Source organism: Psilocybe cubensis, chromosome 5, assembly GCF_017499595.1.
Source record: "Psilocybe cubensis strain MGC-MH-2018 chromosome 5, whole genome shotgun sequence".
In the NCBI taxonomy this organism is placed as follows: Eukaryota; Fungi; Basidiomycota; class Agaricomycetes; order Agaricales; family Agrocybaceae; genus Psilocybe; species Psilocybe cubensis.
In genome coordinates, this window is record NC_063003.1 from 3622410 (window position 1) to 3643508 (window position 21099).

General features: G+C 43.2%; 5 protein-coding genes across 5 annotated transcripts; 3 read left to right on the forward strand and 2 right to left on the reverse strand.

Moving 5' to 3' along the window:
• Positions 1-7508: 7508 nt before the first annotated feature.
• Positions 7509-8544, forward strand: JR316_0006564 (uncharacterized protein; the record flags this gene model as incomplete). The annotated part of the gene is made up of 3 exons (XM_047892310.1): positions 7509-8147; positions 8204-8296; positions 8458-8544. The coding sequence occupies 3 exons, from the start codon at positions 7509-7511 to the stop codon at positions 8542-8544; spliced, it is 819 nt and encodes a 272-aa protein (XP_047749659.1).
• A 507-nt stretch (positions 8545-9051) lies between these two features.
• JR316_0006565 (uncharacterized protein) lies at positions 9052-11178 on the reverse strand (the record flags this gene model as incomplete). Its single annotated transcript, XM_047892311.1, has 12 exons — positions 9052-9396; positions 9451-9642; positions 9694-9768; positions 9825-9845; positions 9901-10008; positions 10063-10170; positions 10220-10480; positions 10540-10647; positions 10701-10757; positions 10814-10888; positions 10950-10997; positions 11050-11178. 12 exons carry the CDS (start codon positions 11176-11178, stop codon positions 9052-9054), a joined length of 1527 nt encoding a protein of 508 aa, XP_047749660.1.
• A 943-nt stretch (positions 11179-12121) lies between these two features.
• Positions 12122-13242, forward strand: JR316_0006566 (uncharacterized protein; the record flags this gene model as incomplete). The annotated part of the gene is made up of 3 exons (XM_047892312.1): positions 12122-12252; positions 12416-12762; positions 12818-13242. 3 exons carry the CDS (start codon positions 12122-12124, stop codon positions 13240-13242), a joined length of 903 nt encoding a protein of 300 aa, XP_047749661.1.
• Positions 13243-14286: 1044 nt separating this feature from the next.
• JR316_0006567 (uncharacterized protein) lies at positions 14287-18420 on the forward strand (the record flags this gene model as incomplete). Its single annotated transcript, XM_047892313.1, has 17 exons — positions 14287-14385; positions 14517-14600; positions 14667-14747; positions 14814-14888; positions 14955-15056; positions 15115-15231; positions 15283-15342; positions 15398-15508; positions 15560-15616; positions 15673-15768; positions 15825-15917; positions 15973-16068; positions 16135-16528; positions 16580-17388; positions 17441-17566; positions 17631-17792; positions 17938-18420. The coding sequence occupies 17 exons, from the start codon at positions 14287-14289 to the stop codon at positions 18418-18420; spliced, it is 3045 nt and encodes a 1014-aa protein (XP_047749662.1).
• A 1239-nt stretch (positions 18421-19659) lies between these two features.
• JR316_0006568 (uncharacterized protein) lies at positions 19660-20217 on the reverse strand (the record flags this gene model as incomplete). Its single annotated transcript, XM_047892314.1, has 4 exons — positions 19660-19674; positions 19701-19730; positions 19782-19967; positions 20023-20217. 4 exons carry the CDS (start codon positions 20215-20217, stop codon positions 19660-19662), a joined length of 426 nt encoding a protein of 141 aa, XP_047749663.1.
• Positions 20218-21099: the final 882 nt, after the last annotated feature.

The window sequence follows — 21099 nt, forward strand, 5'->3', positions numbered from 1 at the left end:
ACACCAATGATAGTGGATATCCTAAGAGATTGAAGCTGAAGCTACAGCTACCTACAAGTCCAGTATTTATACTCTACAGCTATTCTAGAATATTCCCTACATTACATCATAAAGGAAGGTTAAAGAATAAAAGTGACATCATATAGAAAAAGGATGAGTAAGACTAGGAATCATATAGAATTTACTAGAAAGAAGTGGAGCAAGAAGGCTGTGATGAAAGAAATAAACTATCTAATCAGATAATTGATAAGATAATGAAAGGATAAGATAATTCTGTGAAGATAAAGAGGGGAAACTGGAGAAACCCTGACATCACCCCCTCTCTAAGGCACATTTTCCACAATGTGCACATGGATGGGTTAGTTTAGAGGGTTTAAGAAGAGGAGGAGGTTCAGTAAAGTTAATAATAGGAGTGAAAAAAAGTCTATCAAAGGTCACAGCAGAAATCCTTCTAGGTGCTGAAGGATGTTTGGCATGGAAGTCCTTGATAGCCTTAGAAGCATTTTTCAAATGCTCTGCAGGCTCCCAAGTGCATTCTTCATTAGGATAGTTCTTCCACTTGACCAAATATTGAAGTTTGTTTCTAAAAAGTCTGCTGTCCTTGATAAATTCAACTTCCCACTCAGGATTTTCTCCTTGAATGACAGGAGGTGGTCTAGAAGGAGGCTTTCTTCCTACAATATCTGGGTGATAAGGTAGAAGTTTAACCACATTGAACACTGGATGGATTTTCATGGTAGATGGCAGCTTAAGCTCATAGGCATTAGGGCTAATAACTTTGGTAATTTTGTAAGGCCCATATCTTTTATCATCCAATTTCTTGGAGGGCCTATCAGTTTTGAGGTCCTTGCCATCCAACCATACCAAATCCCCAACTTTGTACTGAGTTGGAGTACCTCTGTGTCTATTATAGAATTTAGCCATATCATCAGCAGCTTTTCTAAGTGCAGACTCTGCTTCTTTCCTGGCTTCTTCCATATTTTTCACAAAGGTATCCACAGTGTCCATTTTACTATCTCTAAGGGGTTCAGTGCCCATTCTGGGATGTCTGCCATTATTGAGCATGAATGGTGTCTGCCTGGTTGAAGCCTGAACTCTATTGTTATAAGAGAATTCAGCTAGAGCTAACCATTCAACCCAATCATCTTGTCTATGGTTTATAAAGAGTCTAAGATACTGCTCAATTTCTTGGTTAACTCTTTCAGTCTGACCATCAGTTTGGGGATGGTAGGCTGTAGATGAGGCTGTCTGGATACCAAGTATTGAGTTGAGTTCTTTCATAAACCTTGAGACAAACTGTGGACCTCTATCACACAGAATTTTAATGGGTAAGCCATGGTGTTTCCAGACATAATCTCTGTATAGTCTGGCTGTCCCTTCAGAAGTGACTTCATCTGTAGTAGGGATAATGTGGATCATTTTACTAAGTCTATCCACAACCACCATAATGGCATTATACCCTTGACATTCTGGTAACCCCATAATAAAGTCCATAGAGATGCATTGCCAGACATCAGAGGGAATCTCAGTAGGAATTAAAAGGCCAAGAGGTTTGGCTGGAAAGGTTTTGGTTCTGTTGCATCTATCACAACCTCTGGTATAGGCTGCAATAAAATGTGACATTCCTGGCCACCAATAATTCCTAGAGACTAGCTCAATTGTCTTCCATTTCCCTGGATGTCCAGCAATGAAGGCATCATGGTGCAGTTCCACAATCTTTCTTCTAAGATCTTTGTCCTTGGGAACATACACCTTCCCCCTGTAGAGAATAAGGCCTTGTTCTTCTGACCATTCCTGTCCTTCAATCTTCTTGGTAGAAGATTTCTTGAGCTCCTGAACTGCCTTGACCACCTTTTCATCCATCTCCTTAGCTTCTCTAATCTTCTTAAGAAGATCATTTTCTGCACCAGTAATGGTAGCATGACCCTGCTTGAGAGCCTGGATTTTAAAGTAGGAAGGTTTGAGGAGAACTACATTTTGGTTATCATTCTCTCCCTTTTTATGATCTGGTCTCCTAGACAAAGCATCTGGCTTAAGAGATCTTTTACCAGGCCTATGATGAAGAGTAAAATCAAATCTGGACAGGAAGAGTGACCATCTGGCTTGCCTTCTGCTGAGCTTTTGGGCAACCATAAAGTACTCTAAGTTTTTGTGGTCTGTCCAAATCTCAAAGGAATGTTGGGTTCCTTCAAGATAATGTCTCCATTCATCTAGTGCTCTGATAATAGCCAGCATCTCTTTGTCATGGATCTCATAATTCCTTTCTACTTCAGATAGACTCTTAGACATAAAGGCTACAGGATGCCATTTCCCATCTGATCCTTCCTGAGATAAAACAGCCCCAGTAGCATAATCTGAACTGTCTGCTTCAACTTTATATGGCTTGTTATCATCAGGGAAAATCAAGACAGGTGAAGAAGTGACTTTCTTCTTTAACTGGTCAAAGGCTTCCTGCTGTCTAAGACTCCATCTCCAGACTGTTCCTTTCTTTGTCAATTCATGAAGGGGCTTAGCAATGTCTGCAAAATCCTCTATGAACCTTCTATAAAAATTAACAAATCCCAAGAATGATTGGACATCCTTGACATTTTCAGGTTCAGGCCATTTAGAAACTCCCTCTACCTTGACAGGATCCATCTCAATCCTGCCTTGTGAAATGATTAGTCCAAGATATTCAATCTTTTTCTTTTCAAATTCACATTTCTCTGCTTTAAGGTAGAGTTTGTTCTGTTCTAGGATTTGCAGAACTTGCTTGACTACCTCTCTATGATGATCAAGAGTCTCAGTGAAAATTAAAATGTCATCCATGTAGACAATGACAACATTTCCATCAATGAGCTCAATAAAGATATCATTCATCATAGTTTGGAAGGTAGCAGGACTATTGGTTAAACCAAAGAACATGACCAATGGTTCAAACAGCCCTCTATTGGTTCTAAAGGCTGCTTTCCATTCATCTCCCTTTTTGATTCTGACATTGTTAAATCCCCACCTAACATCAAGTTTGGTGAAGTATTTGGCCTTGCTGAGTTTGGTGATAATGTCAGAAATCAATGGAAGGGGGTAGGAGTTCTTGATAGTCATTTCATTCAGTTTCCTATAGTCCTGGACAAGCCTAAGAGATCCATCCTTCTTCTTGACAAAGAATACAGGGGAGGCCATAGGTGACTTGGAGGGTCTAATCCTGCCAGACTTCAGATTTTCCTCTAAAAAGGCATCAAGTTCCTTTTGTTCATTGGGAGAGAGAGGATAAATCTTGGATCTATAAGGTTCAGAACCAGGTTTCAGCTCAATAGCATGATCCCAAGGCTTCCTGTCTGGTAGCCTATCAAAAGATTCCTTTGAAAAAACACCTTTAAACTGGTGATAGTGCTTAGGGACAGTTTCTTCAAAGGTTTTCTTAGGAGAATCAGCTTGCTGATGAGACTCTTCTGCTAATCTTTGAGACATAGTAGAAGTAGCATTAATAGACTGCTTCTGAGGATGAAGGTATGAGATGAAAATTCTGTCCTCAGGCTCAATCTCAGAATCAGAAGAATCTTCAATAGAATCATCTTCTTCTTCATCAAATTGAGGGAGTTTCCTCCTTTTGACTGCAGCTATTCTCTGCCTCTTTCTTCTGGCTCTTTTGGCTTCCATTTGGCAGTCAGAGGGACATCTAATAAACTGGACATCCCCTGTCTTCCAATCAACATCTGGATTATGGTGCCAAAGCCAAGTATGTCCAATGATAGCAGATTTGTCTCCCAAGTCACAAACAGCAAAGGTGGCCCTTTCTGTATGGTTTTTGTGTACCATAATTAAGTCTACTTCCTCATGGATAGAGCCACTCTTGTTGAGAGTACCATCAACATTATAGACTGGAATGGCTCTAGGAAGTTTTCTTGTGTTGAGATTATAATACTTCACAAAACCAGAATGCAGAAAGAGGCCAGTAGCTCCAGAATCAAGCAAAGCATCAACAGATAACCTTTTCTCTGTGTCCATTGTCTTTAAGATGACAGACAAATGGGTAGAGGTTTTAGGATTATGGTTGAGGATGTAGATTTTTTCAGGGAAGGTAGAAAGAGAGGAAGAAGAAGACATGATTTCTGCACCAGAATCTGAAGACTGAGGATCAAGTCTGTCAATTTCATTTTCTAGTACATTAAATCTATTCCATTGGGACATGTCTTTCACCAATGGTGCTTCTAAAAATTTTTCTTTTCCTCATCTTTCTGCTCCTTGCCTTCCAAGATTAATTTCCCAAAGTAGTCAGCCAGTTCTTCATGGGTCATAGCATTGATGTTAACTGATGACCTGCAGTTTACAGCCTTATGACCAGGCTTTCTGCACTTGAAGCAAACAATTGGCCTAACTGACTTCCATCCAGAGTCAACCTCCATGGGAACTACATCTGGTTGCTTTGCCTGAGCACCAAAGGTCCTTGAGCTGCTATTGGAAAAGACTGGAGGATTTGGAGTAGGCTTAGGAACAGCCTTGGGAGTTGGGGCTTTAAGGAAGGGAGAAGAAGAGGAGGAGGAAAGAGACTTGGTAAAGGCCTCACTCTGTCTCCACTGCCTATCTAGCCTAGTACTCCATTTAATCCATCCATCCAAGGTTTTGGGCATGTCAGGAACATAGTAGACTGCATTCCTGAGATTTTCATTAAGCCCAGCCTTGAATTGGTCTACCAAAGCAGCATCATTATACCCAGTATCTGAGATCAGAGCCCTGAAGCTAGCAACATACTCATCAGCAGTCTGTCTGCCTTGCTTGAGCATGTGCATTTTATGCTTAGCTGTGTTGGAGGGGTCTGGATCTGCAAACACTTCCCTAAATTCATAAACAAAGTCAGCCCAAAGACCTTCTTGGGACTGAGCATTGTCTATTACTTTAGTCTTCTCATATGCCCACTTCCCAGCAGTACCTCCTTTCATATGAGATAGAGCACAAATAACTTTCTGAAAGTCATCTGTGATCCCTTTCCCATAGAAATATAATTTAAGCTGACTGAGGAAGTTTTCTGCCTTCTCCATAGAACCATCAAATGGATCTGGAGGTGAGACTTTAATGGCAGAGTGTGAACAGGAAGGGGCAACATGAGGAGTAGGGAAAGAGTGAATATCTAGAGCAGCAGGTGGTGGTGGTGGTGGTGGTAGTGATGGTGACTGACTGACTGGTTGCTGAGGGTGTGGTGGAGTGGATAATGACTGCTGCTGCTGTCTAAGAAAATTCAACTCTTGGGTAAGGAGCTGGACCTGATGCATGAGCTCTTCCACAGAAGGAGTGGTGGGAGGCAATTGGGAGGGGTCCATGTCCATGGGTAGGGGTAGGTAGGCTCTCTGATGTGTGTGTGGGAGAAGCTATCTACTGAAAGTGCCCTTGAAACTATACTAAGTATTCTAAAAAAATATCTATCTACTGGATACCCAGTTGTCACACCACTCAGGGCTCTAAACCTAGGATCACAGGGTTACTGGATATTTCCTAGACCACCAAAAACAGAACACTAGTAGGACTGTGTCTGCCCCAACAGTTGGTATCCCTATCTACTAAGTTCACACACAGCACACAACAGAGAGTAGGAAAGATGATGAGCCAAAGGTCTTGAGGAAAGGTCTTGAGGAAAGGTTTTGAGGAGGATATTGAAGATTGGTGGAGATGTAGAGATTGGTAAGAAGATTGGTGAAGAGGTTGATGAAGAGGTTGGTGGGTTGGAAGTGGAGGAAGAAGGTTGAGGTAATGGTGTTGAAGAGGTTGAAGAGGTGAAGAGTTTGGTGTTGAAAGAGAGATGGTGGAGTTGTCTTGAGAGAGCTTCAATCTTCTGTCAGGGCAACACTATAATCAGTGTGACAAGGCCACCAACAAAGATTAAGCAAGAGAGAGAGAGAGAGAGCAGAGGGAGAGTAAGAGAGCAAAGAGAGAATAAGAGAGTGAGAGAGATTCAATGGTTCTAAGAGATCACACCAATGATAGTGGATATCCTAAGAGATTGAAGCTGAAGCTACAGCTACCTACAAGTCCAGTATTTATACTCTACAGCTATTCTAGAATATTCCCTACATTACATCATAAAGGAAGGTTAAAGAATAAAAGTGACATCATATAGAAAAAGGATGAGTAAGACTAGGAATCATATAGAATTTACTAGAAAGAAGTGGAGCAAGAAGGCTGTGATGAAAGAAATAAACTATCTAATCAGATAATTGATAAGATAATGAAAGGATAAGATAATTCTGTGAAGATAAAGAGGGGAAACTGGAGAAACCCTGACAAGAACGTAATCATCGAGCATGCTCGTTAATTCAGCAATGGTTTTGGTAGCCTCGATGTTATTCTGTGAACTGAATGTAAGCAAATATATAATATCAGACTTGCGGAATACTGTACTCACAGACTCAAGCATCCTTTTTTGGGCCTTTAATCGAGAAAGCTGCTAATAATGCATTCTATCAATAAATCAGGACTTGTGTAGATTGAAAAATCACGCTAACCTGACTATAAAGCCTCTGTTGGTTTTGTGCATTCTTAATCTTTGCACTGAGTTCTCGATTTTTTCCGATGAGGTGCTCATTTCCCTATTTGATGTGTACCATCTTAACAGAAGGATCATTTGGAACAGTCAATAATACCTCAGTAAGTTTGAGAATATCGTTTCCTCTTTGAAATATCGATTCGGTTAGGCTAGAAATGCAGATAAGATTTAAAAGAAATAAATTTGCAGCAACTTATGATCAAACCTTTGAGTGCCCAGTTCTGCTTCTCGGTATAACCCGCTACGTGACTTTTGGAGGGAATGAGTGTTCCGACCCACTGGGCCTAAGGTATGGTCGATCACTTACAACATCAACCCTTTGGGTCTCTACCTGCATCGATAATATGTGGTTAGAGGTATTGAACAGCTAGCTATATATAGGTGCATACCTCCGACTCCCTTTTTAAAGACTGTCTACGTGCTTTATACTCGATGTATTTCCGTTCAATTTCTAGAAAATGAGCAGACATGGTGCAAAAATGAGTCGGGCGTGTTGAATGTTGACTAGGACTGCTAACCTCCTTATATGAAGTGGTTCCAAGCAAGATGGACAAGTATAATGTACTGTCTGTTACTGGCACGGTCATTCATTACCCTAAAGCGGTTGCTTTCCGCCAATTCAAGTCATATGTTGACTTGCGAATTCCATATATGAACTGTTTTCAAGACAGACAAGTACTTGTTCTATTACGAACTGTCCGTTACTGGTACGGTCATTCATTTTCCCTAATGTGGTATCTTTCGCGCCAAATCAAGTCGTTTTGTTCACTCCCTAACAATCGGCTTCAAATTGCCAAGAGAAACTGTTCCTTGTTTTTTTTTTTTTGGTAATGTCATCCAAAACACCAGCTCACGAAGAATACCTATGGTGCATTTGTAATTATAATGAAGTTCCTTAGAAGGTTTAAATGTTTGTGCACTGAAACAAACCCATATAAATGAACACATTGCTTTGAATTTAAACACTCTTTCCAATCGTCCCAAAGTAAACATGAATTCTAACAACTACGTCCAACCTCATCTTCCACTCATTAATGCACGCATATATTTCGAAGTCCCCTCTCCTGTAATTCTGGCAAGGACCGCGTTCTACCCTCGTCGGCCAAGCGATAGCCCTTCCGAAGAATCGTCGCTGCCGCCTTCTCGTGATTGTTCAGAGACTCCAGGAGAAGGCGACGAGCCCCAATCTCTGGCAGGTGTAAAACGTTGCATCCCAAGCGATGCTGCCATTGTGGAGTCGCAAGTAATCTCCCGAGATCAGTCCGTGGAGTCGAACGTTCCGTCTATGAATCTGAGGAGTCAGGCAATGGCAGAACGCAGCATTTCTTCCAGGGATGTTTCCGTAGATTCGAGCTGTGCATCCGAAGAGGGAGACACAAGCGTTGCATTTGAGGATCAATCGCCCACAGTTTCTCGTGCACCGTCCGCAGTTCCCATTTCCAGTTCACGTTCATCAGAACGTTTGATGAGGCGTCGTCAGCTGAAAAATCAAACACCTCCCTTTCAGGCACTCTCCCCTGAGGTAATTCCGAAACCTGCCGGGGAACCCAGTCGGCGGACAAATGGATATCCATTGAATAAGACCCTGGCAAAATGCGGCTGGTCACATAGCGACATATTAGCTTTCCGAGTACGTTATATGGTTTATGAACGATATTTTAATTCACCATATGAGACAATGTGTAGGAACAAGTCAAGGTGGTGACCAAGGCTACTATCGATGTCAATAAGAACTACAAAAGTCAGGATAAAGACGAGTTGAAGAAAATATGCGAGGAGGTATGCATAGTCTCAATATTGACGAAGTGTGCGGAACTGAAGTCCAGACATAGATCATGGCTGATGGTCGATGGCCTTCTCTTCAAAATTTCCAGGATTGTTGGCCAGTTCACAGTGCTATCAAGGCGGTTATTAAATATTATTGTTCTGTATCTCGTCAGGACCAAAATCAAGCCAAGGCAACTAAGTCGGACGCAAAGCGCATCCTGGAAGCAGCACTGGAGAACCTCGAGAAGGATGATAAATGATAGCAATTGTCATTGCAACCTTGTGTATATTGAATGCAGCGTAGTCCCTAATTCCGTTTCGTACGCAACGACGAGCGCAACTTGAGGAAATAAAGGTCATGACCAAGCATTATAATCTGTAGTGTACGAGTCCTGAGAACTGTAAAAAATCGGTACAGGCGCTTGAGATCTTGGAACAGGAAAAAGAGTGTCGGGTCGGGCTTGTGTGCCGATTTAGCCCTTGGCGACCGAGTCGATTTCAGAGTATTCCGAAAATGATTGGGGCGACCCAGTTATAACACATGCACGCTGAATTTTGCACCTTTCTTCTTCTTCCGTGTTTCATCACAGGTGGAACGCAGGTACTTCTCTGCGAACTGGAGACTCGAATATAACGATATCAAATCCCGATTATTTCCAACATACATCGCGCCCACCTCAGACAATATAACAGGCAGGACAGTAAGCAGTCGTGTATTTTCATTTATAATTACATGGACGATGCACATTGCAGATAAGATGTTTATACTATATATTGGTGTCGACTTGTAATACATGCGACTTTAACAGCATTCTTCTGAGATTATTAAGACGCTGGGTAAAGTGAGCACTAACTTCCTCGCGATAATCTTCGTACATGGTGTTGGAAGAGGTAAAGATGTCTGTGAAACGATCCGCGAGCAGACAGTTATACTCGCATGATATATTGTCCCAGAATGGCCTCAAGGGGTCGATCGAGATATTGTCCGCGTTCCTTGCCAAAGACTCGCTTTCTTCTTTGGTAACAAAATGCGCATGCTCTCTAACGGCCTCCGTGATGTCTTCATCCCGTAAAATTCCGAGTAGTTTTTGTTGAAACTCTCGTACATCGCGCTGTGAAGGCATGTGAATGACTATATTGAAATCACTGCTGACAATTTTACTCACTACCATTCTCGCTCGATCAACATATCGGGTAGTCGACGACCGTCGTCGAGATGTTGAAGACCCTTGAACTATGTGCTGTACGTGGTTTGTGATATTAGATTGTACCATGTGCAGCCCTTCAAGTATTGCCTTTCGTATATCCTCGCTTGTCATCATCCCATGCTTAGGTGTAACCGCAGCAGAATTACCATACTGTGGTCACATTGGTCGGCGAATCCAGAACAAAAACGTAATATGACTTACTGCTCTTTCAACAGCTGGCAAAGAGAAACGAGGTTGAGGTCGAGGTGAATCCAAGTCAAACGTTGAGATTCGCGGCTACAAATGTAAAAATCAGGCTTATCAATAATTTCAAGTCTTGGGAAAAGACGCACCCGAATCCCGATTAAATTGGGCTATTGAAAGGTAACACATTTAAACACTTGAATAACGATGGGTGTGGTCACGTACTGAAGCTGTTTGACCACGCATGGATATCGGTTTAGTACCTTCTTTCTGCTTGCCTTTGTAACCACTGTCGAGAATCATGTTTGTTCTCTTCAGCTCCTCTTTTAGCGCCTGAAATTACATTTATAACACATCTCTGAATATGTATGAAGGTAGAAAACTTACTTCAACCATTCTTTCCTCCTGTATGGAGTCCTCTCTCGCCTGGTTGACGGCTTCTTTTAAGATATCACACCTGCCTTGTGATCTCTGAAGTTCATTAGTAGCTTCAACCTGGAACAGCGTGTGAGCACAATGAAGTAATTCTAATAAACAACCTCACAAGTTTGCGCTCTAGTGACTCAATCTTTGCTTCATTGTCTCTGATTATATCTTGTAATTTCTCTACCTCGACACGTTGCGCCTGTGATCGCGATGCCATTTCGGATGAGTGGTCGAGAAGAACTTGAACCGAAGCTCGTAACGCATCTGACAGCTCTTGCCGCGCTTGTTGGAGATCCGTGGCCATGGCGTCAAGGCGCCCCTCATAATATGCCTTCAAGGAGTTCAAATCGAAAGAGGAATCTTGGCTTCCAATGTCATTCTGAATTATTCAGTAAGTAGTAAACAGTACGAAGATAACCCCACGCGATGGGTACGTACTCGTAGTGTGCTTTTATTGAGACCATCCTTTTCTGTGTCGTCTCCGTGATTCTGACGCTCCTCCAACCTCAGCAACAGACGGTCTCTTTCCTGGGTGAGCTTGATTATCTGAATTTCTGAGTTAATATGTTTGCTTTGGTAATGAGATTGAAAGCGTTCACTTTCTCTTCGTACGATGCAGGGACGCTGATTCTACATTTACTTCGCTCGTGATACGCCTGCCAACTGGATTAATGGATCTCATAGTTGTAAAGACACTAGACGTTTAACGCACACTATCGCTGTCGTAGACACCTACTGCATCGGAGCAGTTGATTTCCTGTTCTCTGGATCGTTTGGAACTTGTCGTCTGTTAATTAATGTGCGTTGGTGTGAGCTAGTCTTAGTAAGAGTGTATCCATGGTGCCCACCGAAAATAATGTTAACGGAGAGCTTCCGTTAGATTTCATGCCCCGGGCCTACTGGTGTTGAGTGTGTATACCATGGAAATTACAAGGGGAGCAGACGCACCGAATTCTCAGGAGGGGAAGGTGGATATACAAAGTCTTCGTAGATGACATCGGTGTACCCAACGATACAAGGTACCTCAACGTTTGAGGAAGCAGAACCTCTTGAAATGGGCAAAGTATTGTCGGGCATGTGTGTCGAGAGTACCAATAATTCCTGGCAAAAATTTTGAAGGAGACATGGTATATGGATGTTCGCCGGAAAGTCAAATCGCTAGTTTTGGGCAGTGTTGTTTTTAGCACAAAGATATTCTGATCCCCTTTTTGCATTGTTATTCGGTTTCCATTTCTGGGAGACCACGAAGCGATATCAGTGCTACGGGTAAGGCGCCTTGGTCTATGTACGCATTGGATGACGAACGGGACAATTTTTTGATGATAATAAAAGGGACGTGCCTGGGGCTGAGTCGATCAATTTTGTCTGTCGGTTGTAAAAGGTTAGCTCCTTTTGTCAAGTCCTGCAGTCCCTTGTAATTAAAACCTCCTGTAGTTTGTGAAAAGATCATGCATTGCCTGATGTGATTTCGCGTGTGTGAATGAAATATACATATGGATAAACTGAGCCAGCTCTTCACTGGCTAAATACGTAATACAATACGTCCTGAAGGGCAGTCAAGGTAGAACTCCAAGCCAAAAGCGAGCGAATTTGTCTTCTTGCGCTCTGATTGTCTGAAAGGGCGACTTTATGAAGCCTTGATGCTTTTGTATTGAGTCTGCGTCGAAATTTCAGCATGTTCCGAAATTATCACGCCTCATTCTGGTTTGTTGCCATGCAAGATGTCATGGCACGCTTTCGTAGCTTGTCCAATTCCTTCACCAGTATTGCCGACTCGTATTGTGCTTGATGAGTCGTGCCTTTGTGTTGATTTAGGTATATCGCTAACGACTCAATTTCGGAACACTCCAAAAATGTTTGGCGTGACTCGGTTATAACGTTCGCAAAGTCGATGTCACTCGCTTTCTCTTTGATTCAATACAGTTCTGCCGTTTTCGAGCGCGAACGATTGGTATTTCCAAGCCTGAACGCTATAGCCACACCTAACTTGTCATTTGATCAATCTCCTGACGCAGCACCTATGCCAACACGCTCGATTTCAGTTATTAGTATATCATCTTCGGAAGATGAGGCTGCCCCGCTTACCGAAGGAAAACAAAAGTCTGAGAGAAAGCAAAAGGCTATCGATCATCCTGCCAGTGCTTCTTCCTTGTAAGCTCTTTCCTTCATTACTTTCTCTATGCTCATCTTTTTCTTAGTGTATCTAACTCTCCAACCCCTCACGCTGCCAAGCGTTCTAGAATCAATGTTTCCCCTTCTTCGTGAATTCTAATTTTTGTTACAATTCCTTCTTCTCATTTTTGTCTGTATATAGCCCCCCGCCTACTTCAAACACAGGCCATAGCATTGGGCCCACAAAATCGCGCGCGGTTCCTTCGACTGGTCATCTTCAGCCTGTAAAGCCCGTTATACCAACACCCCCTATTGCGTCTATGGCTCCGCCCTTAGCCCAACCATCTCGCCTTTCTGCGCGTCGAAATAGGTCTCCCCGTCGTTATATGGTAGCATCGAATTGTTATCCCAGGTTGAAAACACACCGTATTGCACCCATGGCTCCACCCTTGGCCCAACCATCTCGCTTTTCTGAGCGACGAAATAAGTCGCCCCCTCGCCATATGGTGGCATCAAATTCTTCCAGGTCGACTTCTTCAACCGCACGTAGTATGTTTTTCCTAAATAATTCTCATTGATATCTCTCATCTCTCTTTTTCTCTAGCGTTACCACCCACTGCTCCAGCTGAGCCATCCACCATGCCTCATATTAACATTCGAGCACGTCAACGCGCGGAGCGTCCTCTCCGTCCTACACAACGTCAGGCCGGCATCGAAGAGGTTTTGCCTAGTGACCCCAGGCCATACACAGTTGCAGAGGTAGCTCCCCCTGCTGGTGCTGAACGTCTCGTCGCCCCGGTTCCTGCAGCCGCGCCTTCTGCTGTCGTGACACAAGCTCGTCAACTCGAGCCACCTCCTTTAGTGCGCGCGCCTCGTCCTACTATGCAGGTCGAGGTTGTGATTTCTTCTCGCCCGCCTGTTCTTACACGTCGAGGACGACGTACGGGCCTCTCTGCACCAGTCCGCCAAGTCGTTGCCAGCCGCGCCCCTTCTTCAATCGAGGACGAGGATGGCACCATTGACTCCTGACCTGTAATCAAAGTGAAAGCACTGGTTGGCCGAACCCGAGGCTAAACACTAGTCTGAAAGCCTTCGGGCAAGGTTTACATTTAAGTGTATATAGTAATTTCCTTGATCTCGCCCGAAACAAATTTCATGACTGAAAAGGAATGTCTTTGTAAAGCCTAACCAGTTTGTACTTTCTGTTTCGCACCAATTTCAAATCCCTTTGGCGAAGTTGCTTGTCTCCATTATGATAGAGTTGGATAAATGAAATTGTCAATTAGAAGGTCAGTACTTTCGTTGGAAATTGGAAGGAGTCCAATCCATCCCGTCAACTGACGCTCACAACTGACACCCACTCGCACAAGAATTGCGGTAGAAATCGAGGTCTAAACCACCCCTCAACAATTCCACAGGGTTATTGAATCCCGAAGCTGATCGTCTAGAAACCGCGAGTCTGATCCGAGCGCCCGTTGGTAGCGTGCGACAAAGTGCTTTCCTACCCTACCTGCAAAATAATGACCAAAACTTCACTGGGGAATCCCATTTAGCAAGGTCCTTCATATTGATTCAAAAAGGGAAATGTTATCATCCCGGTGTGCCATATTGAGAACGTTGCCACTAATTCGTTGATACTACAATCTGCGCATGCAGTACATTTGTCGGGCGAACACCTTAAACGTTCTGGATATGGATTCTACATTGAAACGGCTGTGCATCTAGTAAGCTGAGAAGGTAGTATACGTATTGGTTAAATATCAACTTCCGTCCAAAAGGCTAGTTAGACCACGCAAGTCACTGTCATATCCATTTATACAGTTCTTACGCATTACCGCTTTAGCCACTCGATATGCATGTTTCAAGAATAAACTAGGTTGGTTGGTTGAATAGAATGTATATTTCACTCATCCACCTACGATTAATCAAAACGGGTTCTAACTTAGTGATTACCTATTCAGGAAATCCAAATAAGAATACCGAAGCACCAATTTCACTGTGAGCCAGAGTTTCAACATTTATATATATACAGTCAAATGGTTAATCATCTCTTTTCACCCGACCTTTAACGATATGCAGAGTCCGATAATTGATTCCGACACACGCTCGGGGGCATCAACACCTACTGGACATCCTCCATCCTCAATCTCCACGGATATGTATCCACAGCCCGTAAGTTGTTATCCAAGCCTTCACGACATCGAACCCTGACATCTAGAGTCGTAGGCTCGAGATCAAGCTATGGAAAGCAATAACGTGAGGTTCATTAACTTGTGCGATTGGTACCACTTACAATGATATAGCGTATGGTCAAACGTCGAAGAGATCATGAAACGGAATCGCAATCCGAGAACGTTTCAAATGATGGTGATGCTGGTTCCAATGAGGTGAGGAAATGAAATACAAGTGTCATTTCTGCGATAATAAAATGACTTGGTTATGCTGAACCAAAGGTTCAACCTTACAATGTTCAGCCCTACAATACCAGGAGTAAAGTCCGCGTTGTAGCCCCGAGCTACGGGGACTATTTACAGGTAAGATATACAACGAGCTGACATAGCATACACACTCTGAGGGACTTCATCGCTTTATCTATGTAGATCCAAGTTCTCGCGGACAAAAACATGCGGCTTAAACAAGAGCTTCTGAGGATCCAGATAGATCAAATCAAAGGGGTACGTGACCGATTCAGTGAGCTCTTAGAACTGTACATGTTTCTGATTATCTACCTCGAATTTAAGTCGAAGGGTTTGCATTCGGACGACGAAATTAGTCTGACTGGCGATGAAGAAACATTCTATGATGCAAAAATGGATTCATCAAGTGAAGACTTACAGCATCAGGTACGAGTCATCTTTATAATGAGTAACACATCGTATTGATTCTCAAGGAACACGTCAGTTTGAAAAACTGGCAGAAACTAAGGAGCACCCTCGGCGAGAAAGGCAGGATGCAGTAAAAAGCCTGCAAGCTGCTCAGACGACGTACGAGGAAGAGCTGGCACAGCTAAAATTAAAGGTATATCTTGCGCCCAGAAATGTTTCAGGTCTTCACGTCTTCATAACACAGATCCATGAATTGAGCGAGAGAAACGAGGAACTGGAGCGAGAGATACAAGAAACGGAAAAGGTAGGATCTAACGCCGACGGCGCAATCTTTATTGACTGGCACTCATCATCGTCAGCTTGAAAACGTAAACGACGATCTCGAAACAGAGATGTATGTAAAGGGGGTCTATGTCCTTGGGGAGGCCCCAAGGCCTTCTAATGTTCACGTTCTGGAAAGAAATTTACAGGTAAAATTATATATATATATTATTATTGAATGACATATTAACCGGCGTTAGGAGAAGAGTGCACAGGTCAATTCCACGGAAGATGAGCTAAAAAGGCTAAGATCTCAGGTAAGATTTGTATCAGTGTTGCTGTAAAGATAATTGTTAGTTTACGCCATCAATAGGTTGACGAAATGGAAAAGGCCAACTTGCTTCTAGGAGAAGAGAAAAAAACAAGCATCGATATAATGGAATCAAAGATAGCGGAGCTGAATTCGAATGTACGATATCAGTCAACACATTTGTTATTTTGAAGAGTCTGATAAAATTCATTTAGATCCACGAATTTGCGAAGACCACTGAGCTCCTACAGATGAAGGAGGCAGTCATCAGCAATCAGGAAGCAGAGCTCGCTGAGCTTAAGGCGCAGGTAAGAAATCGTTCAGATGTTCGGTGCATTTATATATCAACTGAAATTTATTTAGATCAATGATTTGATGAAGATTAATCAGCTCCTGGAAGAGGAAAAAGTAGCATATGTCAAGAGCATGGAAATAGAGCTGACTAAGGTCAGGTCTCAGGTGAGGTCCAAATTCGAATGACAGTTTTTTAACCTGTATACTTACAAATTTGGGAACGACTGACAGCTCGAAAGCTTGCAGAAAGATAATGATTCTCTACAACTCGCAAATGAAGGCATACTGATGCAGCAAGTATCTTATGAAGATAAGCTGCAATTAGTGCTAGACTCGCACAATGATGAAGTCCATTCGTTAGTGGAGAATCATCGACAGGTTGTCTCTGGATTTGACGCCGAGCGTATCCTGCTTCAGAGAGAACTCGACCTTGCCAATGAAACCATAAAATCGTTCGAGTTTAAAGAAAATACTGATTCAAGAGTGCCACAAGTTGCAGGCGCCGAGCATCTCGATAATTCCAACGACAATCATACATCATCGTTGCTCTCAGCTAGAGATGCCGAATTAAACGACTTGAGGTGTTTGCTGGAGGCCGCAGAGCGGAAACAACTTGCAGATATTGGTAAGCGAATATGATGGTCATTGAATATATCCTGAATTGTTCTCTTTTTAGAGGAGGTAGGGTCAATGAAGTCGTCCTACGTGTCCAGAATCGAGGACCTTCAGACGCAGTTAGAATCGGAACAGAATCGAAATACGGAGCTGGATAAAAACGCTTCGTCTCTGCAGCAATCCAACATCCGTTTGCTGGCTATCATTAGCGGGAAAGAGGAGGAGTTATTGGAACTTAAAGGGCTCTATGACGAGGAGAAGAAAGTCCGACAAATGGAACTCTCTGCTTATCGAACGAAGGTCGAAGAACTGGCAAGCCAGCTTGCAGAAAAGGACAACGACATCGTCTCAGCTCGAGTGGCTCACGAGCAGGAAATTCAGCGTCTTTCGTTCGAACACCGTGAAAAGGTGGCAAAACTAGAAGATGATTGTAATAAACTGGCCGAAGATCTCCGAGCAAGCCGACATCGCTATCAACAAGACATGATCCAACAACAGCGACGATTTGATGCGGAACGGTCGGTATTTATGAAAAGCAACGAGACCGTTAGAGAGCTAAAAGGTAAACTCGAGGAGAAGAACCGTACCTTGCAGTCAGGGATACGAGAGTTGGAAGAAGAAGTCAGGACCTTGAGGCGAACTAATGAACAGGAAAAGCTCCAATCAATTGAGGTATACGCCAACCAAGTCAATTCCCTGACTCACCAGCACAAACTAGAGGCATCGAAATATCAGGAAGACATTAGGACTATGAGGACTGACCTGGAAAATTTGCGAGAAACTGTCGCGGAGAAGGACGAGAGTATAACCTCTCTTAATAGGGCTAGGGCTGCGTTAGAATTACAACTCGCTGACCAAAGCGCTCAGATAGTAAGTCAATCTAACTTTCAATCTGATATCGTTGAATTTAGTTGTATGTTAGGCAAGCTTGGCTAGCAAAGTGCAGATTGGGGATGTCAACGAGCTAACGGTGCTACGTAAAGAATGCGACAGGTTATGGAAATTAATTGAAGAAAAGGACGATGATCTTGAAAAGGAAGAGGCAATGGTCATGGCGAGTAGTCATAAAATTCGGACCTTCTGATGCTTCGACTTATCAACTCCAATTTTAGGCCCTGAGAGTAGAGATGGAAAGGATGAAGGCAGAGGCACCTCTCGCGGCCAACAAAGCAAATCAGACTATGACTGACATGACCACTGGTACTGTGCAGCCGGGAACTTCGAGGGGCAAGCAAAGGCAAATAAGCCCATCTATGCTTTCCTCTGCATTTCCGGTAAAAATCTTGCTTACTTCTCGACATTATTCTCCTTTCTGACCATCTCAAAAGTTAACAGCAGCGAGAATGTCAAACTACCGTGTAGGAAGTTCAGTAAGTCGATAATTAACGCCATATTTTGATATAAATTAATTGCAACTAGTCTCGAAATGTGCGTTTTGGATCCGTTGAGGAGGTGGAGGACCATGTTTCGCAATACGCCTCTTCATCACGAGTAGGTGGCCAAGGGACATCCAATTATATGACGCCATCTTCATCATCCTCAAAATCTGCTAAGATTGACACATCTCATTTTGGACGTGATCGCACCCCCCCCGTTCCACCGCCCAGGACTTACGGCAAAGGAAGAGGAGCAGCGTCTTCCCGATCTTCCCGAAGAGCAGCATCCGTAGATCGCGCAGAACCCGCTACGCCTTCACATTCACGTCTAGATGATATTGACGAGGACTACTCTGATGATATTCCTCCAGAAGTTTCCCGGCCTCAAACTTCATCGTCAGATCCCGATGTTGCTCAAGCCCTACTCGCGGTCGCCGCCAAGATTGGACAGATGTCCGAAAACTTGACAGCGCTCCCGACTTTGTTATCAACGCGACTGGGCCTATCTGGAGGGACTTCTGACTGACTTCAAGTTTGAATCAGATCATAAAACATACTACATAACTTTAGTATTTAAAACAAATCAAAAACAGTGCTAGAAAATACACACTCTTCCCTATCTCCTCCGGATACAAGTCAACTTATAGCAAAGGATGATTAAACCAGATCAACATCATGACATTGCGTGGATGTTGTGGCACCTTTGCAAGTTAGATTCCAATGATTGAAAATAGCTAGCTGTCTCTATTGCTAGAACCAGGTTACGGAATATTCGGAACACCCCTAATTTTTTTCGAGCGACCGCACCTATAATCAATCTGAAGTGATGCTTTTCTGTTCAACTACACTGTGATCCATATTTGACACACTTTTGGAGGATTTTTCTTAAGGAAAGCAGCAGAGATCACATTTGTGCGAAGTAATATAACGTTCAAATAGTGTGGAAACGCATGTTGGCAATATAGAAATCTCCATCCCATAGGCTATGTGGCTCACTGGTAGAGTCCATGATTTACGGCGGTGGAATGTCCTCAAATTCCGATCTTTCATTTGAACACAAGGCAGAACAGATCAGCTAATTGAGTACCTAGAGCTTCTCTTGAATCCTCGCTGATGGGCACAGATCAAACACTCCAAAAAACTGATGTTTTTGACAATATTTAATAAATACTTCCGCACACGTCTCCTATACGCCCCCTGCACTTCCCTCGCTTCCCTCGCTTACCCTGCAAGGCAAATTATGTATGCCCCTTGCTGATTTATGCACGAAATTTTCACATTCGTCAATTTGGACATAAAATGATAAATTCAGATTATACTTCTACCACTCAGTCCCTTGGCAATACTAGATTCAAAATGTCTTTCAGAGATGGTAAGCTGCCGGTCGTTCCCAACTGACAGCTACGACATGTAGGAATCCCATCTTTTGGATATTGATGTATTTGCTCCACTTTTCTATCCGCGCAATCCTTGCAAAAGATATGGCCGCAGCCAAAGCTTGAACCAAAGTGAGGTTTGTATCGCTGAACGTAGTGCATAAAGGGACATACATTACAGGTTCCCTAACGAAGTTAGAGCAAACGCTACAATGAGCGTAGGCTTGAAGCACATGCTCAATCTGATTACTAAGGTCAGATACCATGGTATATAAGTTTCAAGCCCAATACCCTTACCTGTAGGATTCGCTTGTGTTCAGATTGACAACGGATAGCTTCGGCTTGAAGCTTATGAAGAGTATCGTTTAGCAGACGGATATCCTAAACAATCATATCAGCCCTATCTTCACAAATATAAGTAAAAACATACGTCTTGTGCACGCATTAGGGCGCGGTGTTTCTGGAAGAAACAATTGATATTACCATATCATTAGCAGGTGTTGCTACTCACTTCCACTATCTCGAATTGAAAGTTATCCTTGGTTCGCTGTACTTCCTCCAGAGATTCCCGCATCTTCAGATTTTCCTGTAATTTTCGAATCGCCCTCATGTTAAAAATGTTATTTACGCTAGTTTCAAGACGCACCTTTGTAGCTTCCCTTAGTTCTGCTTTGATTTGGTCAAGCTCCTGGCGATCCTGTTCATGATACTTTGTCACCGTCATCGGAAGTATGATTCTGTTAACAACTTACTGCGAGCGACGAAAGCCCGACTGAAGAAGAAGACAACCCGTCTCTTGAAGCATCAAAAGAAGACACGGAAGATGATGCAGCCTGCAAACCGCCAGGGGCTTTCTCCGTGCGGATCAAAAGTGACTTTTCTCTTCGACGTTTGGCCTTGTATAACTCGTATTCCTTTTCTATTTGCTGAAACTCGGTGGTATACATGCTTGAGTTGATAGAGGGTCTGGAGAACCTGGAGAAGGATTCGTGATGTGCTAACTTATACAAAGATGCGTGGGACATTGGATTAGGCAACTTTGATCAAATTCAATTCGAGTACAAGGGACGCCGTTTGACATCCGAAAACAAGGCGATCATTGAAGCGCGGCAGCCATGAAAGGGGAAATATTAACAAGAGAATAATGTAGCCGCATAACGGGTGAAGATAGAAATCCCTGAGGGTTGTTTTGATTGCTGTTTAAGGATACATCAACTTTCCAATATTTCGAGGAGCATAACGTACACGAGGATCATACCGCAAAAATATATTTAAACCGAAAAGTGCCGGGTCAGGCACGCTGGCAATCTCATCTACCTTCCGAAAGTGGAGAAAACGATGTATCAACCAAATGTTATACGTGAGCTCCGCAAGAGTGTAGTTGCATAAGCCGGAAGGTAGTAAATACGGGGCCATTCTGATTGCTGTTTAAGGATACAATGTTTGGGTTACCTTTGAGGAGATATCATACTGTGCAAGGTACAACGAGGTCAACAAGACTAGCAGCCTGTGCAAAAAGAGGGCCAATGGCGTGCCTGTGTGCTGATTTAGCCACTGCGAACGACTCGATTTCGGAACACTCCGAAATTGTTTGGCGTGGCCCGGTTATAATGCTCATGTAGTCAATTTTGCACGCTTTCTGCTCCTGCCCTGTGGGGTGTGTTTGACACTTTTCTAACGGGTTTGATTTTGGATGGTTACACTGCCCATATGTTCTCGAAGTACTGGTATGCAAGCAGTGCGTAAAAAGGCATGGACTCAGTGGTTACCTCTGTGTTGTCCGAGGACAGGAGCCACAATCAAACCTAATATTTTCAGTACTCGGACTG